At 66.2% G+C, this 19056-nt stretch overlaps 4 protein-coding genes across 4 annotated transcripts; 3 read left to right on the top strand and 1 right to left on the bottom strand.

Moving 5' to 3' along the window:
- Positions 1-413: 413 nt before the first annotated feature.
- Positions 414-5201, top strand: MNEG_4232 (ATP-dependent DNA helicase Q1; the record flags this gene model as incomplete). Its single annotated transcript, XM_014047292.1, has 12 exons — positions 414-622; positions 914-1040; positions 1375-1416; positions 1642-1689; positions 2307-2374; positions 2782-2917; positions 3227-3349; positions 3587-3631; positions 3835-3909; positions 4234-4267; positions 4479-4548; positions 4838-5201. The coding sequence occupies 12 exons, from the start codon at positions 414-416 to the stop codon at positions 5199-5201; spliced, it is 1341 nt and encodes a 446-aa protein (XP_013902746.1).
- A 2281-nt stretch (positions 5202-7482) lies between these two features.
- Positions 7483-8994, top strand: MNEG_4231 (hypothetical protein; the record flags this gene model as incomplete). Its single annotated transcript, XM_014047291.1, has 1 exon — positions 7483-8994. The coding sequence occupies one exon, from the start codon at positions 7483-7485 to the stop codon at positions 8992-8994; it is 1512 nt and encodes a 503-aa protein (XP_013902745.1).
- Positions 8995-12775: 3781 nt separating this feature from the next.
- On the bottom strand, positions 12776-14646 carry MNEG_4230 (putative Pre-mRNA-splicing regulator WTAP; the record flags this gene model as incomplete). The annotated part of the gene is made up of 5 exons (XM_014047290.1): positions 12776-12783; positions 13254-13335; positions 13615-13812; positions 14076-14201; positions 14452-14646. 5 exons carry the CDS (start codon positions 14644-14646, stop codon positions 12776-12778), a joined length of 609 nt encoding a protein of 202 aa, XP_013902744.1.
- A 1132-nt stretch (positions 14647-15778) lies between these two features.
- On the top strand, positions 15779-18818 carry MNEG_4229 (Importin subunit beta-1; the record flags this gene model as incomplete). The annotated part of the gene is made up of 6 exons (XM_014047289.1): positions 15779-16474; positions 16757-16867; positions 17184-17315; positions 17634-17810; positions 18012-18170; positions 18531-18818. 6 exons carry the CDS (start codon positions 15779-15781, stop codon positions 18816-18818), a joined length of 1563 nt encoding a protein of 520 aa, XP_013902743.1.
- Positions 18819-19056: the final 238 nt, after the last annotated feature.

Here is a 19056-nt window from a genome sequence, read left to right as displayed (position 1 = left end):
TGTGTGTGTGTGTGTGTGTGTGTGTGTGTGTGTGTGTGTGTGTGTGTGTGTGTGTGCATGTGTGCGCGTGCATGCGCGCGCACACGCACGCGCGTGCGCGCGTGTGCATGTGCACGCGCACGTGTGTGCTTTGGGATCTGCTGGGTGCGGAACTCTTGTCGATGTTTGTCTGGGCACAGGCGCGCGGTGGTCGCGTGAGGTGTGCTTGCGGGTGGAGGCAAGCTGTGCGCAGGCATGCATAAAGCGCAGATGCTGGGGGTCCGGAAGGGAAGCGGTCTTTGAATATGCGTGCTCCAGGGCGCAAAGCCAAGTACGGGTGTTCCGTGCAGCCGAGGAACCCCCCCCCAAAAACACACACACACACACACACACACACACACACACACACACACACACACAGCACATACACACACATGCCCAGCGACGCGCGAGAAATCCCCAACCAGGCATGGCCCCCGAACCCCACCCCAAACCACCACCGCCACCACCGCCTCGCCCCTCCGCCGCCGCCCCAGGTGCTCCACAAGAGTGACAAGGCGGAGGAGCACGCGGCCCAGGTGGCGGCATACATACGCGCCCACTACCCAAAGGGGGAGTCAGGCATCGTCTACGCCCTCGCGAGGTGCTGCGCGGCCTCGGCGCATGCGCGTGCGCGTGCGCGTGTGTGCGTGCAGGGAACGTCCGCGCGCCAACGGCGCATGCGCGTGCGCGTGTGTGCGTGCAGGGAACGGCCCGACGGCTCCTTCTCAGGACACACGCACCCCCCAAACACGTGCGACAGCAGAGGATCCCGCAGTCATCAAGATTTCTGGCCCCTCCCCGGGAAGCCCTCTGATAGGCAACAAAAGCCCGGCTCTCCGAGTCGCGTGGCCCTCTCCCCCCCTCACCCCCGCGCAACCAAACGGCTCTCCAGGAAGGACACGGAGCGGCTGGCGGCGGCGCTGTGCGAGGCCGGCCTGGCTGCCTTGCACTACCACGCAGACATGGAGCCCGAGGCGCGCCAGGAGGCCCACATGGCCTGGAGCGCAGGCACCGTGCAGGTGCTTGCGTGTGCGGGTGTATATATTGGTTGTGATGCTGCTTGTGTGAGAGTTAGGTTGTGCTTGTGAAGGGCTTGGGGCTGGGCGAGTGGGGGTGTCATTCTGGGTGCTGCCGCATTGCACCAGCCGGATCGGGGCCCAGTCAGATTGCGATCAAGGCCTAAGTGCGGCAAGGCCAGGACGCATGTGTTCCAACTAGTGCAGGGCGCTGAGGCCCGCCTCCTGGGGTTATCCCCTTTCATCTTCATGTTGGTCGTCAGCCGGATGCTCTGAGTCTCTTTGGGCATGCATCGGCCGCACGCCGTGACCGCGCGCCGCCCTCCTTTTCGGGCAGGTGCTCTGCGCCACAATCGCTTTTGGGATGGGGATCAGCAAGGTGAGTTTTTGAATGCATTACCGCTCTTCTGGTTGGCACAACCGTGCGCCGCAGCCTCGGCAGCGCTCAGAGTCTGGGCCGTCCGCTGCGTCAGCCGCGATCCGCGCGGGCACCTGTTGATAGGCAGAAGCCCACTGCAGCGCGACACAAGGCAGTGGCGGCGGAGCGGCATGGATCAGTGGGGTGACTTAAGACCTGCCCCACGCCCCACCAAATCCGCCACAGACTGACGTGCGCTTCGTCATTCATTCAACTCTGTCCAAGAGCATCGAGGTGCGCGCGGCACACCTGGCCGCCTCGGCGAGCCGGCTGAAACTCATTCCTGCTGCCCGTGTCGGGCGGCCCAGCTCAGCCGCCTGCCGATTGGCAGTGCGCCGCGCATACGCGAGCGCAGCCACTACACCGCCAGGCCCGCGGCTCCAGGGTTTGACCGCCGCCAGCTGCGTCGAACGACCTGCAGGCTGAGCAGCAGCTGCTGAACCTCGTTTCGCAGCGTCCGCTTGCTCAGGACAGCGGGTTGACAAGCGGACGCTGCAAAACGAGCGCCCGTCGGCTTGCGAGCAAGGCGGCGGCCTTCTGACAGGGACCCCGCCGTTTCTGCCTCGTTGGGTGTCTCTTGTGGTTGTGACGGCCCCAGCGCCTGCAGCCATCCTACCTGGCTTGAAAGCAGCCCGTTTGCTAACAAGTCCACAAAGCCATATGCCTTCTCTTTGTGCCTCGACACACGCGTGCCGACCTCCCCTGGCCGCCTCACTGGGCCCCTCCTCAATGCACGCCCACCCTCCCTGGCCGCCTCACCGGACCCCTGCCCCTCCTCACCCCCACACATGCCCACCTTCCCTGGCCGCCTAATGCTACCACTGCCCCCCACCCACCCCCCACACCCCCAGAATTACTATCAGGAGAGCGGCCGCTGCGGCCGCGACGGGCTGCCCGCCAAGTGCGTGCTGTGCTACAGGTGGGCGGGACGTCTGATTGAGCTCGTGTTTGTTTGCCAATTATTCCAAACTGACGGTCATTGCTGCCGTCGATGCTTCAAGGCCCCTGGCCGTCCTTTGTCGCGCCACTGGATCGGCGCCGAGCGTGATTGCTCACCGCGATTGCGGCCCCTGGCCCCATGGCGCTGCCCGATAGCCCAGCGACAGCGACGATGCAGCCCTGCGGCAGGCGTGCGCACGGCGCCGCCCCGGCGCCCCCCGCCCCCATCCATGCGCGTTGGAGGCACAATGCGCCGTGCTTTGCAGATCAACACCCACCAACTCGACCCGTCTCACCGACTGGGTAACAACCATCGACTAATCCCTGAACTCTGCGACCCAAACGCCGACGGATGACGACGCCGAAACCAAAACCATCCTCCCCCAGGTTTTCAGACGTCCTGCGGCAGGCGGCCGTGGTGTGCGTGGAGCCGTCGTGGCGGCCGTGCCTGACGGCGATCGCGCGGTACGCCTCGGGCTGGGCCGGCTGCCGCCGCGCCGCCATACAGCGCCACTTTGGGGAGGTAGGCTTTGGGGGTGCGCCGGGCGCCCGCGCGGCGGCCCGCGGCCCCGGCGTTCGGTAGTTGGGATAGCGGGGGCGCGTGGAGCTTGGGCGGCACGCACGCAAGCGCACGGGGCTCCGTCCAGCCCTGGACGCGGGATGGTGCACACCCTTCATTGCGCTCAGCGCGCTGTGGTCACAGCTGCCCCAGCCCCACACACCCCTCCCCACGGGCGCATCCCTGCGCTTGACGCTTGATCCACGGCCGCGTTTGGTGGCGGCGCAGGCGCCGGCGCGTTGCGCGACGCCCTGCGACCTCTGTGCACTCAAGGCGGCGGGGGGCGGCGGGCCGCAGGCGGCGGCGGGCGGCGCCGGGCGGCACCAGGCGGCGGGGCGGGAGCCTCCGGGGCAGGACTTGACGCGCGAGGGCGTGGCGCTGGTCAAGACACTGCAGGTGCTGGAGCAGTCCTTACGTATGCGCCGCCGTGCGCCGCCGCTGCTTGGCCACACGCGTGGCGGCGGTGGGCCGGGGGTGTTGATTCCAGGCTTACCCTGTGTCGCGGCTGCAGGCAGGCGCATGCGGCAGGCTGGCGGTCAATGTGGGTCTGCTCCTGCCCCGCCAGTGGCGCTGGCACAAGCCTCAACATCCGCCGCGCCGCGCCCGGCCCGCCCCCTGCACACACCTGCGCAGGGCCTGGAGCGCGGCAGCGGCAAGAAGCACACCCTCACGCAGCTGGTGGACGCCTTCAAAAACAGGCGCGCCCCTGACCCCGCTCGACACAGCCCCCGATCCGACCCACCGCGCACGCGCGAGCGTACGCATCGCTGCAGCGCTTGTGCTGCCGCGCTGCCCTGTGCAGCCCCGGCACGCCCGGCGCGCAAGCGCGACTCGGCTCCCAACGGCGAGCGGGGCGGTGTGCTGCCACGCGCAGGAACAAGAGCGCGGACCACGCCGCGGCGGCGGGGCTGACGCGGGACGAGGCTGAGTGGCTGGCCGGCGCCCTGATGCTGCAGGTGGGCCGCCCTGCCCTTGGGTTGGGCTCAAGCCCCGCAGGGGCTGAGAGTGGGGCGCCACGGCGTAGAGTCCCTGCAGGGGCTGGGAACCGGTTGCGCCTCACGCCCTGCGACGGACTGGGGTGTCTGGACGGGTGGGCTACAGGCAGGCGGGGGGCGCTGGTTGACTTCGGCTGTGTGCAGCGGGGCTGCTTGGCCGGCGCGGGGATCCACCAGCAGGCAGCGGCAAGGGTTGAGGCGGCCCATCCAGCCCCTGCCCCTGGATGGCCCTCTAGACGTAGCACTGGCTGCCCGATGCCCCTCGCCTGATTGCCTCAATCGCAGGGCTACTTGTCGCTCGAGTTTGGATTCACAGCTTGTGAGCACCAACATGATTCTGTAGAGGCGCACCTGTTCACGATCTCCTGGGAACCCGCGCTCTCGCACGTGCCTGCCGTCAACCCTCAGCATTGCCACGAGACAAGCCTATATTTATTCAACCCTGGTTGATTTAAGCTGCTGCTGTGCATTCCTTCGCTGCAGCCATCAACCCTTAACCCCTATGCACCCAACCCCTTTGGGCCCCGCAGACTCCACAAACTGCTATCTGTCCCCGACGGCAGCCGGGGCGTCGTTCGTGGACGCGGGTGGTCGCAGGAAGTGAGCGCCGCTCCCGAGTTGGGCCGCGCACAGCCAGCCAACATCAGGACATGCGCCCATGCTCATGCGGTCCTGGCGGCCCCTTGCCCAGCAGCTGCCCCCGGCTGAAAACGAGCATCATTCTTGAGGGACGTCCTGTTGGCATCGCAATCACAGCTTGGCAACATCCCCCACCCTCTCCTCTGAACCCCCTGGGTGGGCATCTGTCTCTAGGCAATACAATTTCGCACACGCTGCCAGTACAAAGTTAAGCCCGTCTCGTCCTGCGGCCTCTCGTATTGCCCTGCAGGCTGGTGCTCGTGAAGCCATCCATGCGCTCCGTGGCGCAGGCGACGGCCGAGGCGGCGGCGGGGCCCAGCAGCGGCGGGGCCGCCACAGAGCCGGGTGGCAAGCAGCAGCAAGGGCAGCAGCAGCGGCAGCAGCGGCAGATGCGGGCTTCGGAGCCCAAGCAGCTGCTGCAGGGGCGGCAGCAAGCACAGCGGGGCTGGGGGCGGGCGCGGGCGGACGTGGAGGGCAGTGACGAGGCACAGCAGGATGGGAACGAGGAGGAAGAGGGGGTCGTGGAGGTGGACGAGGAGGAGGAAGACGATGATGATGAGGAGGAGGAGGAGGACGATTTCATTCCGGCCCGCCGGAAGCAGCGGACTCGGTAACGCGTCTTCGCCGACTGCTGATGGTGCAGGGAGGAGCGGGCAGGCGGGCCTGTAGGCAGCAGGGTGCGGCCGGCGTGGCGTTGGGGGCCTGCAGGGGTGGGTGCTCGGGTGACCGCGGGTGCCCAGCATCAAGGATGCCCAGTTGCTGTCTAAAGCCTTGGGCAATTGAGGGGGGACGAGTGTAACGGCTGGAGCCTGGAGGTAGGGCCCTGGGCGAAGCCCTGGGGCCATATAAGTGGGTGCCTGCCGGGACATACCACACTGGAGGTGGGGTAGCTGCCCGGCAGGTGGCTGTGGGGACTGGTGGTCACAGCCTTAAATGCCCTTCAAGGGACCGACTCGAGACCTTTTTCCTAATGGGGATTCACCTCCCCGTTCCACTGGACCGGCACCAGCGTCCCATGGACAGCAGACCAGCATGCTCGTGGACTGTGCACCAATGCACAGGGGGGGGGGGTTCAGGGTTCAGTCTGCCAAAGGCATGGCCATCATCGCAATGTTTGGGCTGGGCTGGGCCCAGCCCCCGGCACTGAAGTCTGAAGAGGTCCGTGGACCCCAACCCCCATCCCCGCGAACAGCCCCACTCGCCCGTGCTCCTCATTTAGAATTGATTTCACCGCAGTCGCCACGACACGACATGCACGTTTCTCGCACGTTGACACGAGATTTACATCCTCTTCGTAATCTACGAGACAGCGGTCTCGGGGCAATCAACAGGTCAACCGTAGTGGAGGACCTATACCGTACGTAAATTGATTCAGCAGCATAACTCAAATCAACTCCCAAAAGTGAGTCAGAACACACCAGCAGTGCGCTTTTCCACCTTCTCTTGCACCCCAACAACAGCAAGCGAAGGCGCCCAAGGCGCTCCACAAGCGCCACACCCCACCAAAATGGGGGCTCCTCATGGATTGCTGCCCCTCGTGGTGGTCGCCTTGGTGGCTGGAGCCGCGCTAGCAGCAGGAGTCTCTGCAGCCGCCGCCGTCATCGGCTTGCGGGCATTGCTGGCATGGGGCATCGGCCTTTCAGGGTGAGGGAACAGGAGCAGCACGCCATTGTTACTAGGATAAGGGCGCGAACGGTTCCCACATATGAGTTGCTGCATTGTGAGCGCTAACATTGCCGGCGTTTTTATCATCGCCTTATGTGGTGCCTGTGCTTCTGTGACTCACCCACGCTCACCTAAACCTGCTTGCAACCCCGTTTTGGCTGGTCCCGTGCATGTTGTTGCCGCAGGAGCACCGCGTCGGCTAGCTTGTTCCTGGTGCTGCCAGCGGCCGTTGTGAGCCGCGCGCTGCGGTCTTGAATGTGCCGAGAGCCGCTGCTGAAATGACCGCCATGCGAAGTCCAGCTTTGCAGGGCGAAATGCAGGCAGGCTCCGCCGCCAGGGCCGCCACCCCTGCGACTACGCAGCATAAACGCATCCGCATCACGCCCTGCTCTCGCGAGCTTGAACCGCACCAGCCACCCGATCTACGAATTGTCACCACCAGCCACCGCTCTGTCACCCACTGGGGTTTACACATCGCTTTCAGGCCACGTGCGGCCGCCCACAGTGGGCCTGATGCTGCTGGAATAAAGCTTCCGTTCTGCTCCAGTTTGCCTGGGGAAGCATGCCCTTGCCGTGGCGCAAGGGCGGCGTGAACGCCGACCAGAAGCTCAAAAGCGCCATCCAATGGCGCTGTTCACGACGCTCTTCCTCCCTCATCATTGCGGCCTCGCTTTGCTTGCGATGATAATTCGCGTCGCTTGTACGGTACCGCAACGTGTGTTGCTGCTGTTCACTTCCCGAGTGCCTCTCGCACCATTTGGTTCGGCACACTCGACGCTGCGCGCCCACCCCAGCGCATCTGCCCCGTTCGATGAGCTATTTTTAATCCTTATCTCATATCTTCATCCGTGGATCTCAGGCCCTCCCCTGCCGACCTTGACCCCGCAACAAGGGCTGGCCAGCCACCCCCGCATCGTAATCGCGGGATAGCGTAGCCGCGCAAGTACAAGGTGCGGATCCATGTGGCTTATGGGGTCGGCTGCGAGGCTCGACAGGCCTGCTCGGCGAGGCTGCCCATTAGAGGCAGTGCTGTGATGGGTCATTCGCGCACCTGGGGCCCGCTCCATGCGCCGCGCCCATGGTGGCCCTAGTTGATACTCAGGTGGCAATATCCGGCAGCGCTCCCAGATATGCGTCCAGCTCAGGCCGGGTGCGCCCGCATGCGCATCAGCCGCTGCCGTTGTCCAACTTCCGAGCGCCGCTTCCCTGCCACGCGCGTGCAGGCCAGGCATGGAAGGCGTCGCTTTCGCGCGCCGCCCCGCCTCTCACAGGCGCAGCCACTCCTTCAGCGGCACATGGCAGCCCGCGCCCGAAGGCGGCGCGCCCCTGCCGTCCCCGTCCTGCAACGAGCAGCTGCTGGGGGCGCCAGTTGATGCCGCAGCGCAGCGGCTGCTGCGATTGAGGCGGCTGGCGATGGTGGCTGTTGCAGACGGCAGGCAGGCGGGCAGGCTCATCCGCAGAGCGAAAGCCCCCACAAGCGAGAAACACCGTCACGACGGCCAACTGCGCCCGTCGCCGCTGCCGCCGCGGGCGCCGCCCTCGCCGGCCCCGCAGGGCCGTTCACACGCATGGACGACGCGTGACGGCGCTCCAGGGCCGCCTGGGGCAACTGTGGCGCCGAACGCGCCGGCGGTCTTGCAGGAAGAGCAGCAAAAGCTGCAGCAGCAGCAGCAGCAGCGGCAGCAGCAGCAGCAGTGGCAGCAACAACAGCAGCAACAGCAGCAGCACCACCATCACCACCAAGAGCATCAAAACCAACAAGAGCACCAGCAGCAGCAGGAGCAGCTGCACCAGCAGCAGCAGGAGCAGCTGTACCAGCAGGAGCAGCAGCGCAAGAGCCACGTGAGCAGCAGGGTGCAGCTCCTGGAGCGCCTCATCAACCTGGAGCAGGAGCGCGTCGCCCGCAACCCCTTCCAGCAGCAGGCGCAGCGCCGCCGCTGCCAGTCCCAGCCGTCTTCGCCGCTCGCGGCGCCGCTTGCGCCGCGCCGGCCACACCCGACCGCGGCGAGCCAGGCTGCGGCGCCGAGCGCCGGCTGGGGCGGCGCCGGGTTGCAGGGAGAGCGGGCGTCCCGGTTGGACCGTGTGGCTGCAGGGGCAGCGTACCAAGAGGCCGCGCGGCCGCACGAGAGCCACTCGCGGCTGCGACATTGGCTTGAGATGGAACGCGCAGCCCTGGCCGGCCCTGGCGCTGGTGCCGGCGCCGGCAAGTGGTCCGGAGCTACTGCTGCAGCGGCGGCGGCGCACAAGCCCCCAAAGCAGCAGCCGCAGGACGCGGCGTCGCAGGGCACTCTTGCCCACGAGCAGGGGGAGGCTGACGGCCGCAGCGGCGACGCCCAGCGGCGCGCGTCCCCGGTCCTCCCGCTGCCCGAGACCCCGCACGCGCGGCCGCTGGGGCGGCCGCGCGTGAGCTCCGGCAGCACGTGCGAACGGACGGGCAGCAGCAGCAACAGCAGCGTGTGCAGCCACGATGACGTGCAGGCCGCAGCGGCGGCCGCGGCGCCGCTTCCGCGCCGGGTCCCGCAGCAGCCGGCGCCCTCGCCGGTGGCCGCCGGCGTCGCTGTCGCAGCGGCCTATGTTCACACCTCGAGCGCACACGCCTGCGCCTGCCGCCCGTGCGCGGCGGACGTTCGCGTTAGGGACCTGTGCCCGCTGTGCCAGCATGCAATCGAGTTGGTCCTCCGAATGCACCCCTGTGTCGGGGCGCTGGTTGACGACGCTCGCCGGCAGCTGCCCGCTGTTTGAGCGCCGAGCGGCGCCGGCGCGGACCCCTGCCGTTTTGGCCCGGGAAGGGGCTCTGCTGATTCGCACCCGCATCAGCGGCGCTGCGGCATCCGAGGTGGACTGTACTGTAGTACAAACCCCCACTGATGGCCTGATGGCTTGCGCCCACCTCCCCGAGCGTCTCAAGCACCCGCATCCAGCGGCAAATGCGCTGGTGCCCTGCGTGCGCGCAGGGGTACAGGCGGGCGGCTTCGCGCCGTTATCCCGCCACACGCTTGGGTCACCCGCAGCCTCACATGCTGTCCACCATGCAACCATGCAATCGCCCCTGTTGGTGAAACCAGCGGCCATGGCCACTGAACTGCCACCACACGTTTATGGGCCCTGCGCCAGCACCACAATCATTGTGATCAGGTTTGGTCAACTAATGAGCAGCGCGGCCCGCAACAACGGCCCGTTGCTGTTGCAGGCTGCTCCTTATCAAGCGGGCCCCACGGCAGTGGAATTTGGGGACGAGGCCGCCGCGGCGTCCCAAGTTGGACACTCTTTCTTGAACCCCTGGCGCCTCGCGGCGATTCCCATGCATACGAATGCGCTTTCCATCTTCGCAGCTCAGCAATTGCATGTCGCAGGCCCGTCGCACCGCGCCGTAATGGGTGGGCTCGTGTGTTTTGCACGTGTTGGTTTCCCATGCGCGCGTCGTTTTTCGGGGCCCGACCTTTGTCACTGATGCAGGCGTGTGCGGGAGGAACTATCATCTCTTATTTAGGCATTGCGCCCCTTGTACATGCCCCCTCCTGCGGCGGCCTTTGGCGTGAGCCCAACGTATCACTTGCCCTGCTCTCGCGGCTGTACGCCCTGCAGCTCTCTCTTTTGGACAGCACCGTCATCCCATTTCGCCTTGCTCAGCCTGATTTCCAATGGCACCTGTCTCATGTGACCCGATCTGGGGGCGCCTTGGCTCCTTCGTTGTGACGCAGGTGTTGGGGGGCTGTCGACCCCCCCTCCCCCAAACGTCTTGGGTTCCACGAGCGCCCTCACGCTGCAGCCTTAATGAATCGCAACCAATGTGCTTCAGGTCTCAGGGTTCGGCGTGTACCAGTCACCCCGCAAGTGCCAGTTCACAATCTGTCCGGTCTGAAAAGTGCGGCGTGCTTTGTGAGTGGCGAGGAAGGCACGCTGTGTAATAAAATGAAATTCGACGTTGCGCTGCAGCTCAGGGTAGCGGCTCTGGCCTTGTCAGATGCACAGGCGAATGGCCCCCGGCATGAAGCTGATAACAGCTGCGCCCTCGCCAGCAGCTTCCCCATCAACCTCCCAGGGCAGCAAGGCCGCCATTCCCGCCGCCCCCACCCCTTGCGCAGCGCCCGGGGCGGCCGCCAGCTGCGCGGCCGGCCGCACGGCCAGGTGGCTGCGTGCGGTGCAGGTCGTCACCCCCCTGAGCCCCAGAAACCTCCCAGAGCGCAGCAGGTGACCTGCGACCGGTTGGAAAAACCAGGGCAAGAAACGGGTTGCGCGTCCAGGACTGCGACGCACGGGCAGGCCGCTGGCAACAATCAATGTGACTCAAGGCCCTTGCACGGCCCCATGCAGTACATTGATTGTTTGTCACGGGGCCGCTGCAAGCAGCGTGCGCTGCCGAAGGAGCCACGCCCCATCGGTCGACATCGAGCATCTACCAAGCGGCAGGTGCTGGCGGTGGGGACCACCCACCTTTGCTCAGAAAACCCCATACCCCGTAGCCCTCGACAATCGTACACTCCAGCGCGCCGCTACAGGTGGCCGCGCCCGGACAGATGCAGAGGCCGCCACCCCTGTGGCGGGCAGCCAGGACGGCGGGCAGGCGTGGCGGGCGCCGGACTGTGACGCGGCGCGGGGCAGGTGCTGCTGTTGGCTGCGTGGCGCACAACCGGGCGGCATGCTCCAAATCCAGGTGCCCGGCAGCTGCTCACGCGGCCTCGCAAAGCTCAACGCGCTGCCTCTCGAGGCCCTCCCTCCAGTGCTGGTTGCGCACGCCCGCGCCTCCTGCCCCCTAGACCCTGATTTAGGCAAGGCCCGCAAGCTCCTGCCGTCACCCCACCACCTGAATTGCGGCCGCCGGCCCCTTACCAGAACCTGCCGTTGCCGACAGCGAGCACGGAGGGGTTGGCCACCGGGCGCCAGGGTTCCCCATCCACACTGCACTCCCAGCCGCAGGGCGGCCGCCACGCTAGCAGGGCTGACAAGGCAGCGAGCTCATACGCTGTTGCAATTCGGTGGGGTTGATGATGAGGGAGACGGTGTTGGCCGCCACGGATGGGGGTGATGGCCCAGTCAGGAGCCAGCCAGGTGCAAGACAAAAACACCCGGCCCGTTCACCCACCGAATGGCCACCCTTTGAGGGCCTGCACCCGCCGTGCCGCTGACGCCCCGGCGCCGCAGCTTGCCACGTTGCAGAAGTAGCGCGGCCGGCCGCCGCAACCCGCCGCCGGCTGCACGGTGGCTGGCGCGGGCGCGCATCCGAGCTGCCAGCTGGAGGTTTCAGGGTCCCAGCCTGCTGCCTCTTCGGGCGCCGCCAGCCGCAGGCAACCGACATCCAGGGGCTCTGTTGTTCCGCCCGTCACGCGCTGCGCGGCCGCTGCTGCGTCTTCGCTCTTCCTGGGACGGGGACAGCAGGTTGGAATTCGTGGCCTAGGCGGCAAGGATGCCACCAGGACAATGGCATTCCAGTCAACCTTTGCTGCCTTTGTTGCAATGACCTGGACAACGCAAGTTCAGCACTTGAAAACACATGGGATGTATTTTGTAGCAGCACGAAGCACTAATATTCAGAGGGTCCCACCAGCCGTGGCTCCGGCAGAAATCGTTGCCGGTCCCCAGCGGCAGGATGGCCAGGCGAGCACCGTCGGCCGCCGCCGCCGGCGACGCTGCGGCCGCGGCAGAGTGCTCCATGAAGCCGGTGACAACCTTTCGCGGATGGGGCCGGGGTGGCGGGGCGGGTTCTGACGTGAGGGGGGGGGGTGAGCCCCCAAGCTGCCCTAGGCAGGACACAGGGTGTACTGCAAGGCACCAGGAAGCGTTTTCCTCAGTTGCCTCGTGGCTGGCGCGTGCAGGCGCACGCATTGCAAAATGCACTGCCATAGGGGCTGCCTGGACCCACACACACGTCCTGCATCATTGTTTGGGACGCCCACTGGCCCTGACCTCGTTCAACAGGCCGTCTCCGCCCGCCGACACCACCACTGCCGCGCCCTCCATGAGGGCCTCCCTCGTTAGCCTTGCTGCGTCACCGGGTCGCTGCGTGCGCGCCACATCGATCGAGAAGCCGGCAGCCTCGCAGCCCTGACGGAATGTGTCCTCTACGCGCCGCCAGCGTGCTTCGCCGCTGCCGCCACCACCTGCAGGGCACTATCAGCAATCAGTGAAGCTGGCGCCACATGCACCTACAGCTTCAATCAGGAAACAATTGTGTACAAACTGACACGTGTCAAGCGCGATAGATGCCTACTCGTGGGGTTGACAACGACATAGCAGCGTCTCGATCCCGGAGTTGCCATTGTGTAGATGCGAGATTGCATGCGACAAGGCGTGCCTTGGTGCTCTCCACGCACTCAGAAGACAGGAAAGAGGTTGCACCTGAACTCAGGCGTCTCCCCACTCTACAAATGACATGCAAGTCCTGCCGGCCGCCCAGCTGGGTGCGCATGTGCTGTCAGCATCGGGCCCAGCAAGCTACCCAGCTGGACTCTCATTCATTACCTGGTTTGGTGCATGCACGATTTTGTCGAGCTGCGGTCCATAAATCTGCGTTGGGGACGGCCCGCTACAGCGCTGCGAAAGCAGCGGGCCTCGTTTGACCAGAAGGCGGGTTTACCTCGGCCCTCTGCTTGCTTTGCACAGCCCCCAAGGACGGGCTAGTGGAAGCCGCACACGATCTTGTTACCGAGGCCGCTTCATCCCGCGCTCCCCGGGCCCCATCATCCCGCCAGGCCCGGGCCCCCCTCCTGGTGGCCCCGGCTGCATGTGCGGCGGGGCCATCGGAGCGAGCGGCCCATGCATCAGGTGTGGTGGGCCGCCTGGGGGCTGCTGCGGATGCTGCTGCACGTTGAAGCCGGGAGGTAGCCCAGGTGCCATGCCTGGAGGCAGCATCCCCGGCCCTGGCGGGCCTGGCAGCCCCTGCATGCCGCCCCCGCCGCCGCCGCCACCGCCGCCGCCGCCGCCCTGGAACCCGCGCCCGCCTCCGCCTCCGCCACCGCCCCCGGGCTGCTGCTGCTGCTGCTGGCCCGAGGGCCCCGGCACACCTCCGCCCTGCAGCGCCATCAGCTGCGCCTCCAGATCGTCGGCGCGGCGCTTCTGCAGGAACACTGCCATGAGCAGGTCCTCCTGAGAGGGATGTGAGGGGTGGCAGCTGCTGGATCACAATGGTCGTATACTCAGCACTTGCGACGTTGCGGCAGATGGGGCCCACGGTCCAAGCGTTTGAGCAGTGATAGAAGCCGCGGGCTCAAACTCACATGCGCATTCGGCGACATTTGTTTGCCGGCAGAGCACGTGTGCGATGTGCGATTTGCGGTCGCATGCCACCTCTCATCAGCGCCGCCCAGCGCCCGCAGCCCGCCGCGCCAGGCCCTAAACCCCCTCCCTCCCGCCGCCCCAGCCCACCTGCTCCTCCTCCAGCAGCACTGCCGCGTCCCGCATCTCGTGCAGCGCCGCCTGTAGGTCTGCCGCAAAGCCGCGCGCCACCGCGAGCTGCCGCGCGGTGGCGTCCGACCGCGACTCTGCCAGCTCGCGGCCGAGCTCCTGGTTCTCCTTGAGGAGCTGCTGGCACTTGCCCACGAGCTTCTGGCCCATCTTGGAGTCCTGTGAGGCGGCAGGTGTGCATGAGCGTGTACAAGCATGTGTGCGTGAGCGTGCGTGTGTGTGGTGTATGTGTGTGCGTGTAAGTGTGTGTTTGTGAGTATCCGTGTCTGTGTGTGCGTGTATTCCCGTGCATGTGTGCATGTGATGCGTAGGAAGGATCTGACAGCATTTCCAGTATGACAGGGCCAGCAGGCAGCAGGCGCTTCCTGCCGTCGATGCGCTCGGAGGGGCGGCGAGCACACGGCGCACACCCGCACGCCAACCTGCGTGTACTGCACGCCGTTGAGCTGCTCCTTGAGCGCCTGCACGTGGACGCCGCTCTCCTGCAGGTCGGACCGCAGCCGCTCGAACTCGCGCTGCACGGCCGGGTCTAGTACCAGCTGCCGCACCTGAGGAGGGAGGGGGCGTGGGGCAGCGGGGGAGCGGGTTGCGGTGGCTGCCCTGTTGGGACCACGGGCACGCGGCTGCAAGACGAGCAGGACGCTTCATGCTGCGCGGGCAGCCGGGCGGCCTGCATTCAACGGTGCACCGCACGTCCTGCGGCCGGGCAGGCGCACGTCATGGGCCTGTTCCCGCCCCATGTGGCGCTGGACGCGCCTGCTGCACGATTGGCTCCGCGAGCTGCCAGCCGCTCGCGACCTCGCGCCGCAGCTCGACGTTTTCGAGCGTCGCGTTTGCCAGCTGGATCTGCAGCGCCGCCTCGCGCCGCCGCAGCTCCGCCACTTCCTTCTGCAGCTGCTGCGGCGCAGCCAGCTTGGCGCGCACGCGGCGCTCGGCCTCCTCGGACGCGGCGGCAATGCTGTTGTGGTCGTCGGCTGTGTCGGGTGGCTGCATACCCGACAGCCTGAAGAGGGCCTCCAAGGCCGGGTGCTGCATATCAGAAGATAGAAAGATTCATACACTGGTCAGCCTCAGCAAGCGCGAAGTCCTGCTGGCTGGCAGCGTTCAATGCAAGCGGTGCGGCGTGAGCGCAAAGGCGACTCGCTGCGCAGCAGCTATGGGGCTGCAAATATTCGTACGAATAATTACCTGCATATTGATCACTGGCAACTACGGTACAGGTTGCTGCGCTGCTAGATGGGGCGAGTGAGTGCCTGTGCTTAGCAGGTTGCTGGATTGTATTTTGGACCTCGGTCACACACTAATTGTTTGTAGGTTGACACTGAACGAAGAATCAGGCACTGCCGCGCTTTTTCTTAAAGACACTGAGGGCAGAACGGCTGATCTGAGGTGATCTGGAGGAGCTGATCGATATACCGGCTTGCAGCTCTTGAATGAATACTATATGAGAGGTGAGTGCGTGTGTGTGGTTGAAAGCGTGGCCTCACAGCTGGTCCGATCATGGCATTGGCGGGCACCGGCTCGGCGCCGTTGCTGGGCCCTAGGCTGCAGGGTCATCATGAAAGACGCACCTGGAGTGTTGCAACGCATGCTGTTGGCATGCTGCGCTGATGGGGCCTGTCGGGGACGGCAGCTCTTGCGTGCCAGTTGCCATCTCGAACCTGCCTGGGACGGCATCCAGTACCTGTGTACACTATAGATTTACTGTGCGAGCTTGAAGCGCGCTGTTGAAAGGCCTGTAGTCCGGCGACCGCCACGGCGCAGCAAGTGCGTGGTGCGTCAGCATGCGCTCCCTGAGCACACTTGATCACATGAGCGGCCCTCAGGGTCCCGTTCACGCAAGGGTCTCCGCCATAAAACTTGACCTCGCATGCATGCCTTTGTCCTCGCAGCCGCGCCCGCATAAGGCGTACGGCTCCCGCAGCTCGTGTGCTGCGGCGGATCAACGGCAGCCGCGTTTTGCGGCGGGCTTGCCCGGCGCGGCAGGGCATCGCACAGCCAGCAAGGCGCCCCGCCGGCGCTTGCGGCCTCGTCTTTGCGGCCAGCAGCGGCGGCCCCGACAGCACCTGAAACAGCCGGCGGCGGCGGCGCCGCGGCACACGGCCGGCCGGCCACCCTCGCGACCATGGCGGCGCCGGCGCAGCCCATCGAGGTCACGCGGCTGCTCCTGCACGCGCAGGACCCGGACCCCGGCGTGCGCGGCCAGGCCGAGCAGCAGATCCAGTACTTTCAGGAGCAGAACTACTCGGGGTTTCTGGGCAGCCTCGCCTATGAGCTGGCCAACGCCGAGAAGCCGCCGGAGAGCCGGCGGCTCGCCGGCATCGTCCTCAAAAACAACCTCGACGCGAAGGACGACGCCCGCAAGGCCGCGCTCGTGTCGCGCTGGGAGACGGTCGAGGCCTCGCTGCGCGCCAGCATCCGCGGCGCGCTGCTGCAGGCGCTGTCTATGGAGCCTCAGGAGGTCCGGGGCACCGTGGCCCTCGCCCTTGCAAAGGTCGCCGCAATCGAGCTGCCGCGGCGCGACTGGCCGGACCTCATCCCCGCGCTGCTCGCCAACATGAGCGCGTCGCCGCCGAGCCACGGCGTGCGGCAGGCGACGCTGCAGGCGCTCGGGTACATCTGCGAGGAGATGGGGTCGCTGAAGGACGACGTGCTCAGCCCCGAGCAGATCAACATGGTGCTCACGGCGGTCGTGTCGGGCATGCGGCCAGAGGAGCCGAGCGCGGACACGCGGCTGGCGGCGGTCACGGCGCTGCAGAACGCGATCGAGTTTGCGGACCACAACTTTGGCAATGAGAGCGAGCGCAACTACATCATGCAGGTGCGCAGACGCGGCGACCTGCGGCAATGATTGCGCTTGCTGCCAACGCCGGGCCAGCAAGCCGGTGTGGGTCTGGGCGGGCAGCCTGTTGGGAGGAACGGCCATGTGTGCGGGGCGCTTGTTGCGTGGTTGGGTCTGCGCCGATTAGCTTGCTGCCGTGGTCGGCGCATGCACTTGTCCAGCTGAGCAGCGCGCCGCTCGCCACACCTCCCCCCCCCCCTGCGCCGTTGCACCGCTGCGCCGCTGCCCCACCCTTCCCGTCCTGCGCTCCAAACCCTGCAGGTCGTGTGCCAGGGCACCGTGGCCAGTGACGTGCGCATCCGAGTGCAGTCCTTCGCGTGCCTCCACGAGATTGCCGCAAACTACTACGCCAGGCTGCCGCCCTACATGCAGGTGCGGCGCCGTAGGAGCCTTGCACGCGTGCGCGCCCGCGCGCGCGTGTGTGTGTGTGTGTGTGTGTGTGTGTGTGTGTGTGTGTGTGTATGTGTGTGTTGAGGAGATGGGGCGCTGCATCCAGGTGGGGCGGCCGGGTCTGCGGGTTGACACCCTAATTGCGACCAGATGCCGCCCGACGGCGCTGGCACAACGAGCGCTGCAGGTCGGTCCCATCGGGCGGGCCGACGCCTGCCCGCCCCGCTTCGCTCACGCCTTGGCCCGGCCCTGCGCCTCCCCCTGCGGTGGCCCTGCACGCACCCCCACCCCCCCACAGGAGGTCTTCAACTTGAGCGTCAAGGCCATCAAGGAGGACGAGGAGGACGTAGCGCTGCAGGCGGTGGAGTTTTGGTCCACGCTCTGCGACTACGAGCTGGAGCTGGAGGAGGAGGGCGAAGCCGCAGAGGAGGTGCGCGTATGTGTGGTGGACACTCGGCAAAAGGGGAGGGAAAGCTCAGCCAATGCGGGGGCGCGAGGCGAGGGCGAAGTGCTAAGCGTGGCGAGCGGGAGGCTGCGTGGCTGCAGAGGGAGTGCATGCTTTTTCAGCGTGAGCTCACCCCACTTTTGAGACTTGTTATGCCCGTGTCAACCTTCAATGCGTGTTCTTTGCCCTGCGCATCACCTTGCCTCACCCCCCCTTTACACACACACAAACACACACACACATACACACACACACACACACATACACACACACATACACACACACACACACACACACACACAGACCAACCACAACTTCATCAAGGCGGTGACGCCCCACCTGGTGCCGGTGCTGCTGGAGCAGCTGGTCAAGCAGGAGGAGGGCCAGGAGCAGGACGAGAGCACCTGGAACCTGGCAATGAGCGCGGGCACGTGCCTCGGCCTCGTCGCGCGCGTCGCCGGCAACGACGTCGTTTCAGTGGTGCGCGGCCGCACTAGCACGCGCGCGACGGCGCCCGCAGCGGCGGCGGCAGCAGGGCTCGCAGAGGGACGGGGACGCGCGTGCTTTGCCGTTGGATGCGGCGCGCGGCATCGCGTCGTCACACCGGCCTCCCCCCGACCAGGCTACACAACCAAGGCTGCTGCGGCTCTTTTACGTCCCCCTCGTCTCCCTGCTCCGCAGGTCATGCCGTTTGTGACGACAAACATTGCCAAGTCGGGCAGCCCCGAGGACTGGCGCTGGCGGGAGGCGTCGACGTTTGCGTTTGGCTCCATCATGGAGGGGCCGTCCGCAGTGGGGCTTGTGCAGCTGGTGCAGCAGGCTATGCCGTTCTTGTTGCAGGTGGGTGGACAACCATATGTGTGTGTGCGTGCGTGCGTCGGCGCTTGTGCGTGCGCGCTCGTGTAGGCACACGCTTGTGCGTGTGTGTGTGCATGTGTTTTTGTTTTTTTGACCACATCCTCGTGGGAAGCGGGAGCGTTGATACATGCGTGTGCCTGCATGCATGCCACAGGCATGATTTTACGAGTCAGGGATGGCCAATCCTCGCGCAAGGCTGCTGTGACACTGTGTTTGGAGGGCCAACTGCGTATGCACTAGCACTCAAGAAGCCACGTCCCCTCTTCGGCGCTGCACGTGCGCCTGATCGCTCACCCCATGCCCCTGGGCGTCACGGACGGCTCACTCCTCACCACCCCCCAGGCCATGAAGGACCCCCACCCCTACGTGCGCGACACCACCGCCTGGACCATCGGCCGCGCCTTCGAGTTCCTGCACGACACGGGCAACCCAGACCTGCCGGCTCTGGTCGGCCAGGACACGCTGCCAGGCATTGTGCAGGTGCGGCGCGCCGCGCCCACCGCATTCCGGCCTGCGCCGAGCCCGGCGGCGCCCGCCCCACCGCACCCACCTGCTGCAACCTTTGCAGCCTTCTTCGCCCCCGAGACGCGTGGGCAAGGCGCGCCCGCCCGCGTTGCTTGGACGTCCTGAGGGCTGGGCCCATCGCCGCTGCCGACAGCACCCAGGTGCTGACAAACCGGCCCCAACCGCTGCCAACCGCCGCTGCTGCCTTTGCCCCAACCCCAGGTTTTGAAGGACGGCCTCAAGGACGAGATCCACATCGCAAAGCGCGTGTGCGACGCCATCGGCATGCTCGCCGCAGGCTTTGCGAGTACATCCTGTGAGCCGGCCTGCGCGGCTCCACCCGCCGGCCCCCCGCGCTCGCTGT

This window comes from Monoraphidium neglectum (genome assembly GCF_000611645.1).
Source record: "Monoraphidium neglectum strain SAG 48.87 unplaced genomic scaffold scaffold00576, whole genome shotgun sequence".
NCBI lineage: Eukaryota > Viridiplantae > Chlorophyta > Chlorophyceae > Sphaeropleales > Selenastraceae > Monoraphidium > Monoraphidium neglectum.
Note: the sequence above shows the minus strand (reverse complement) of the source record. Positions and strands in the feature narration are given on the sequence as shown.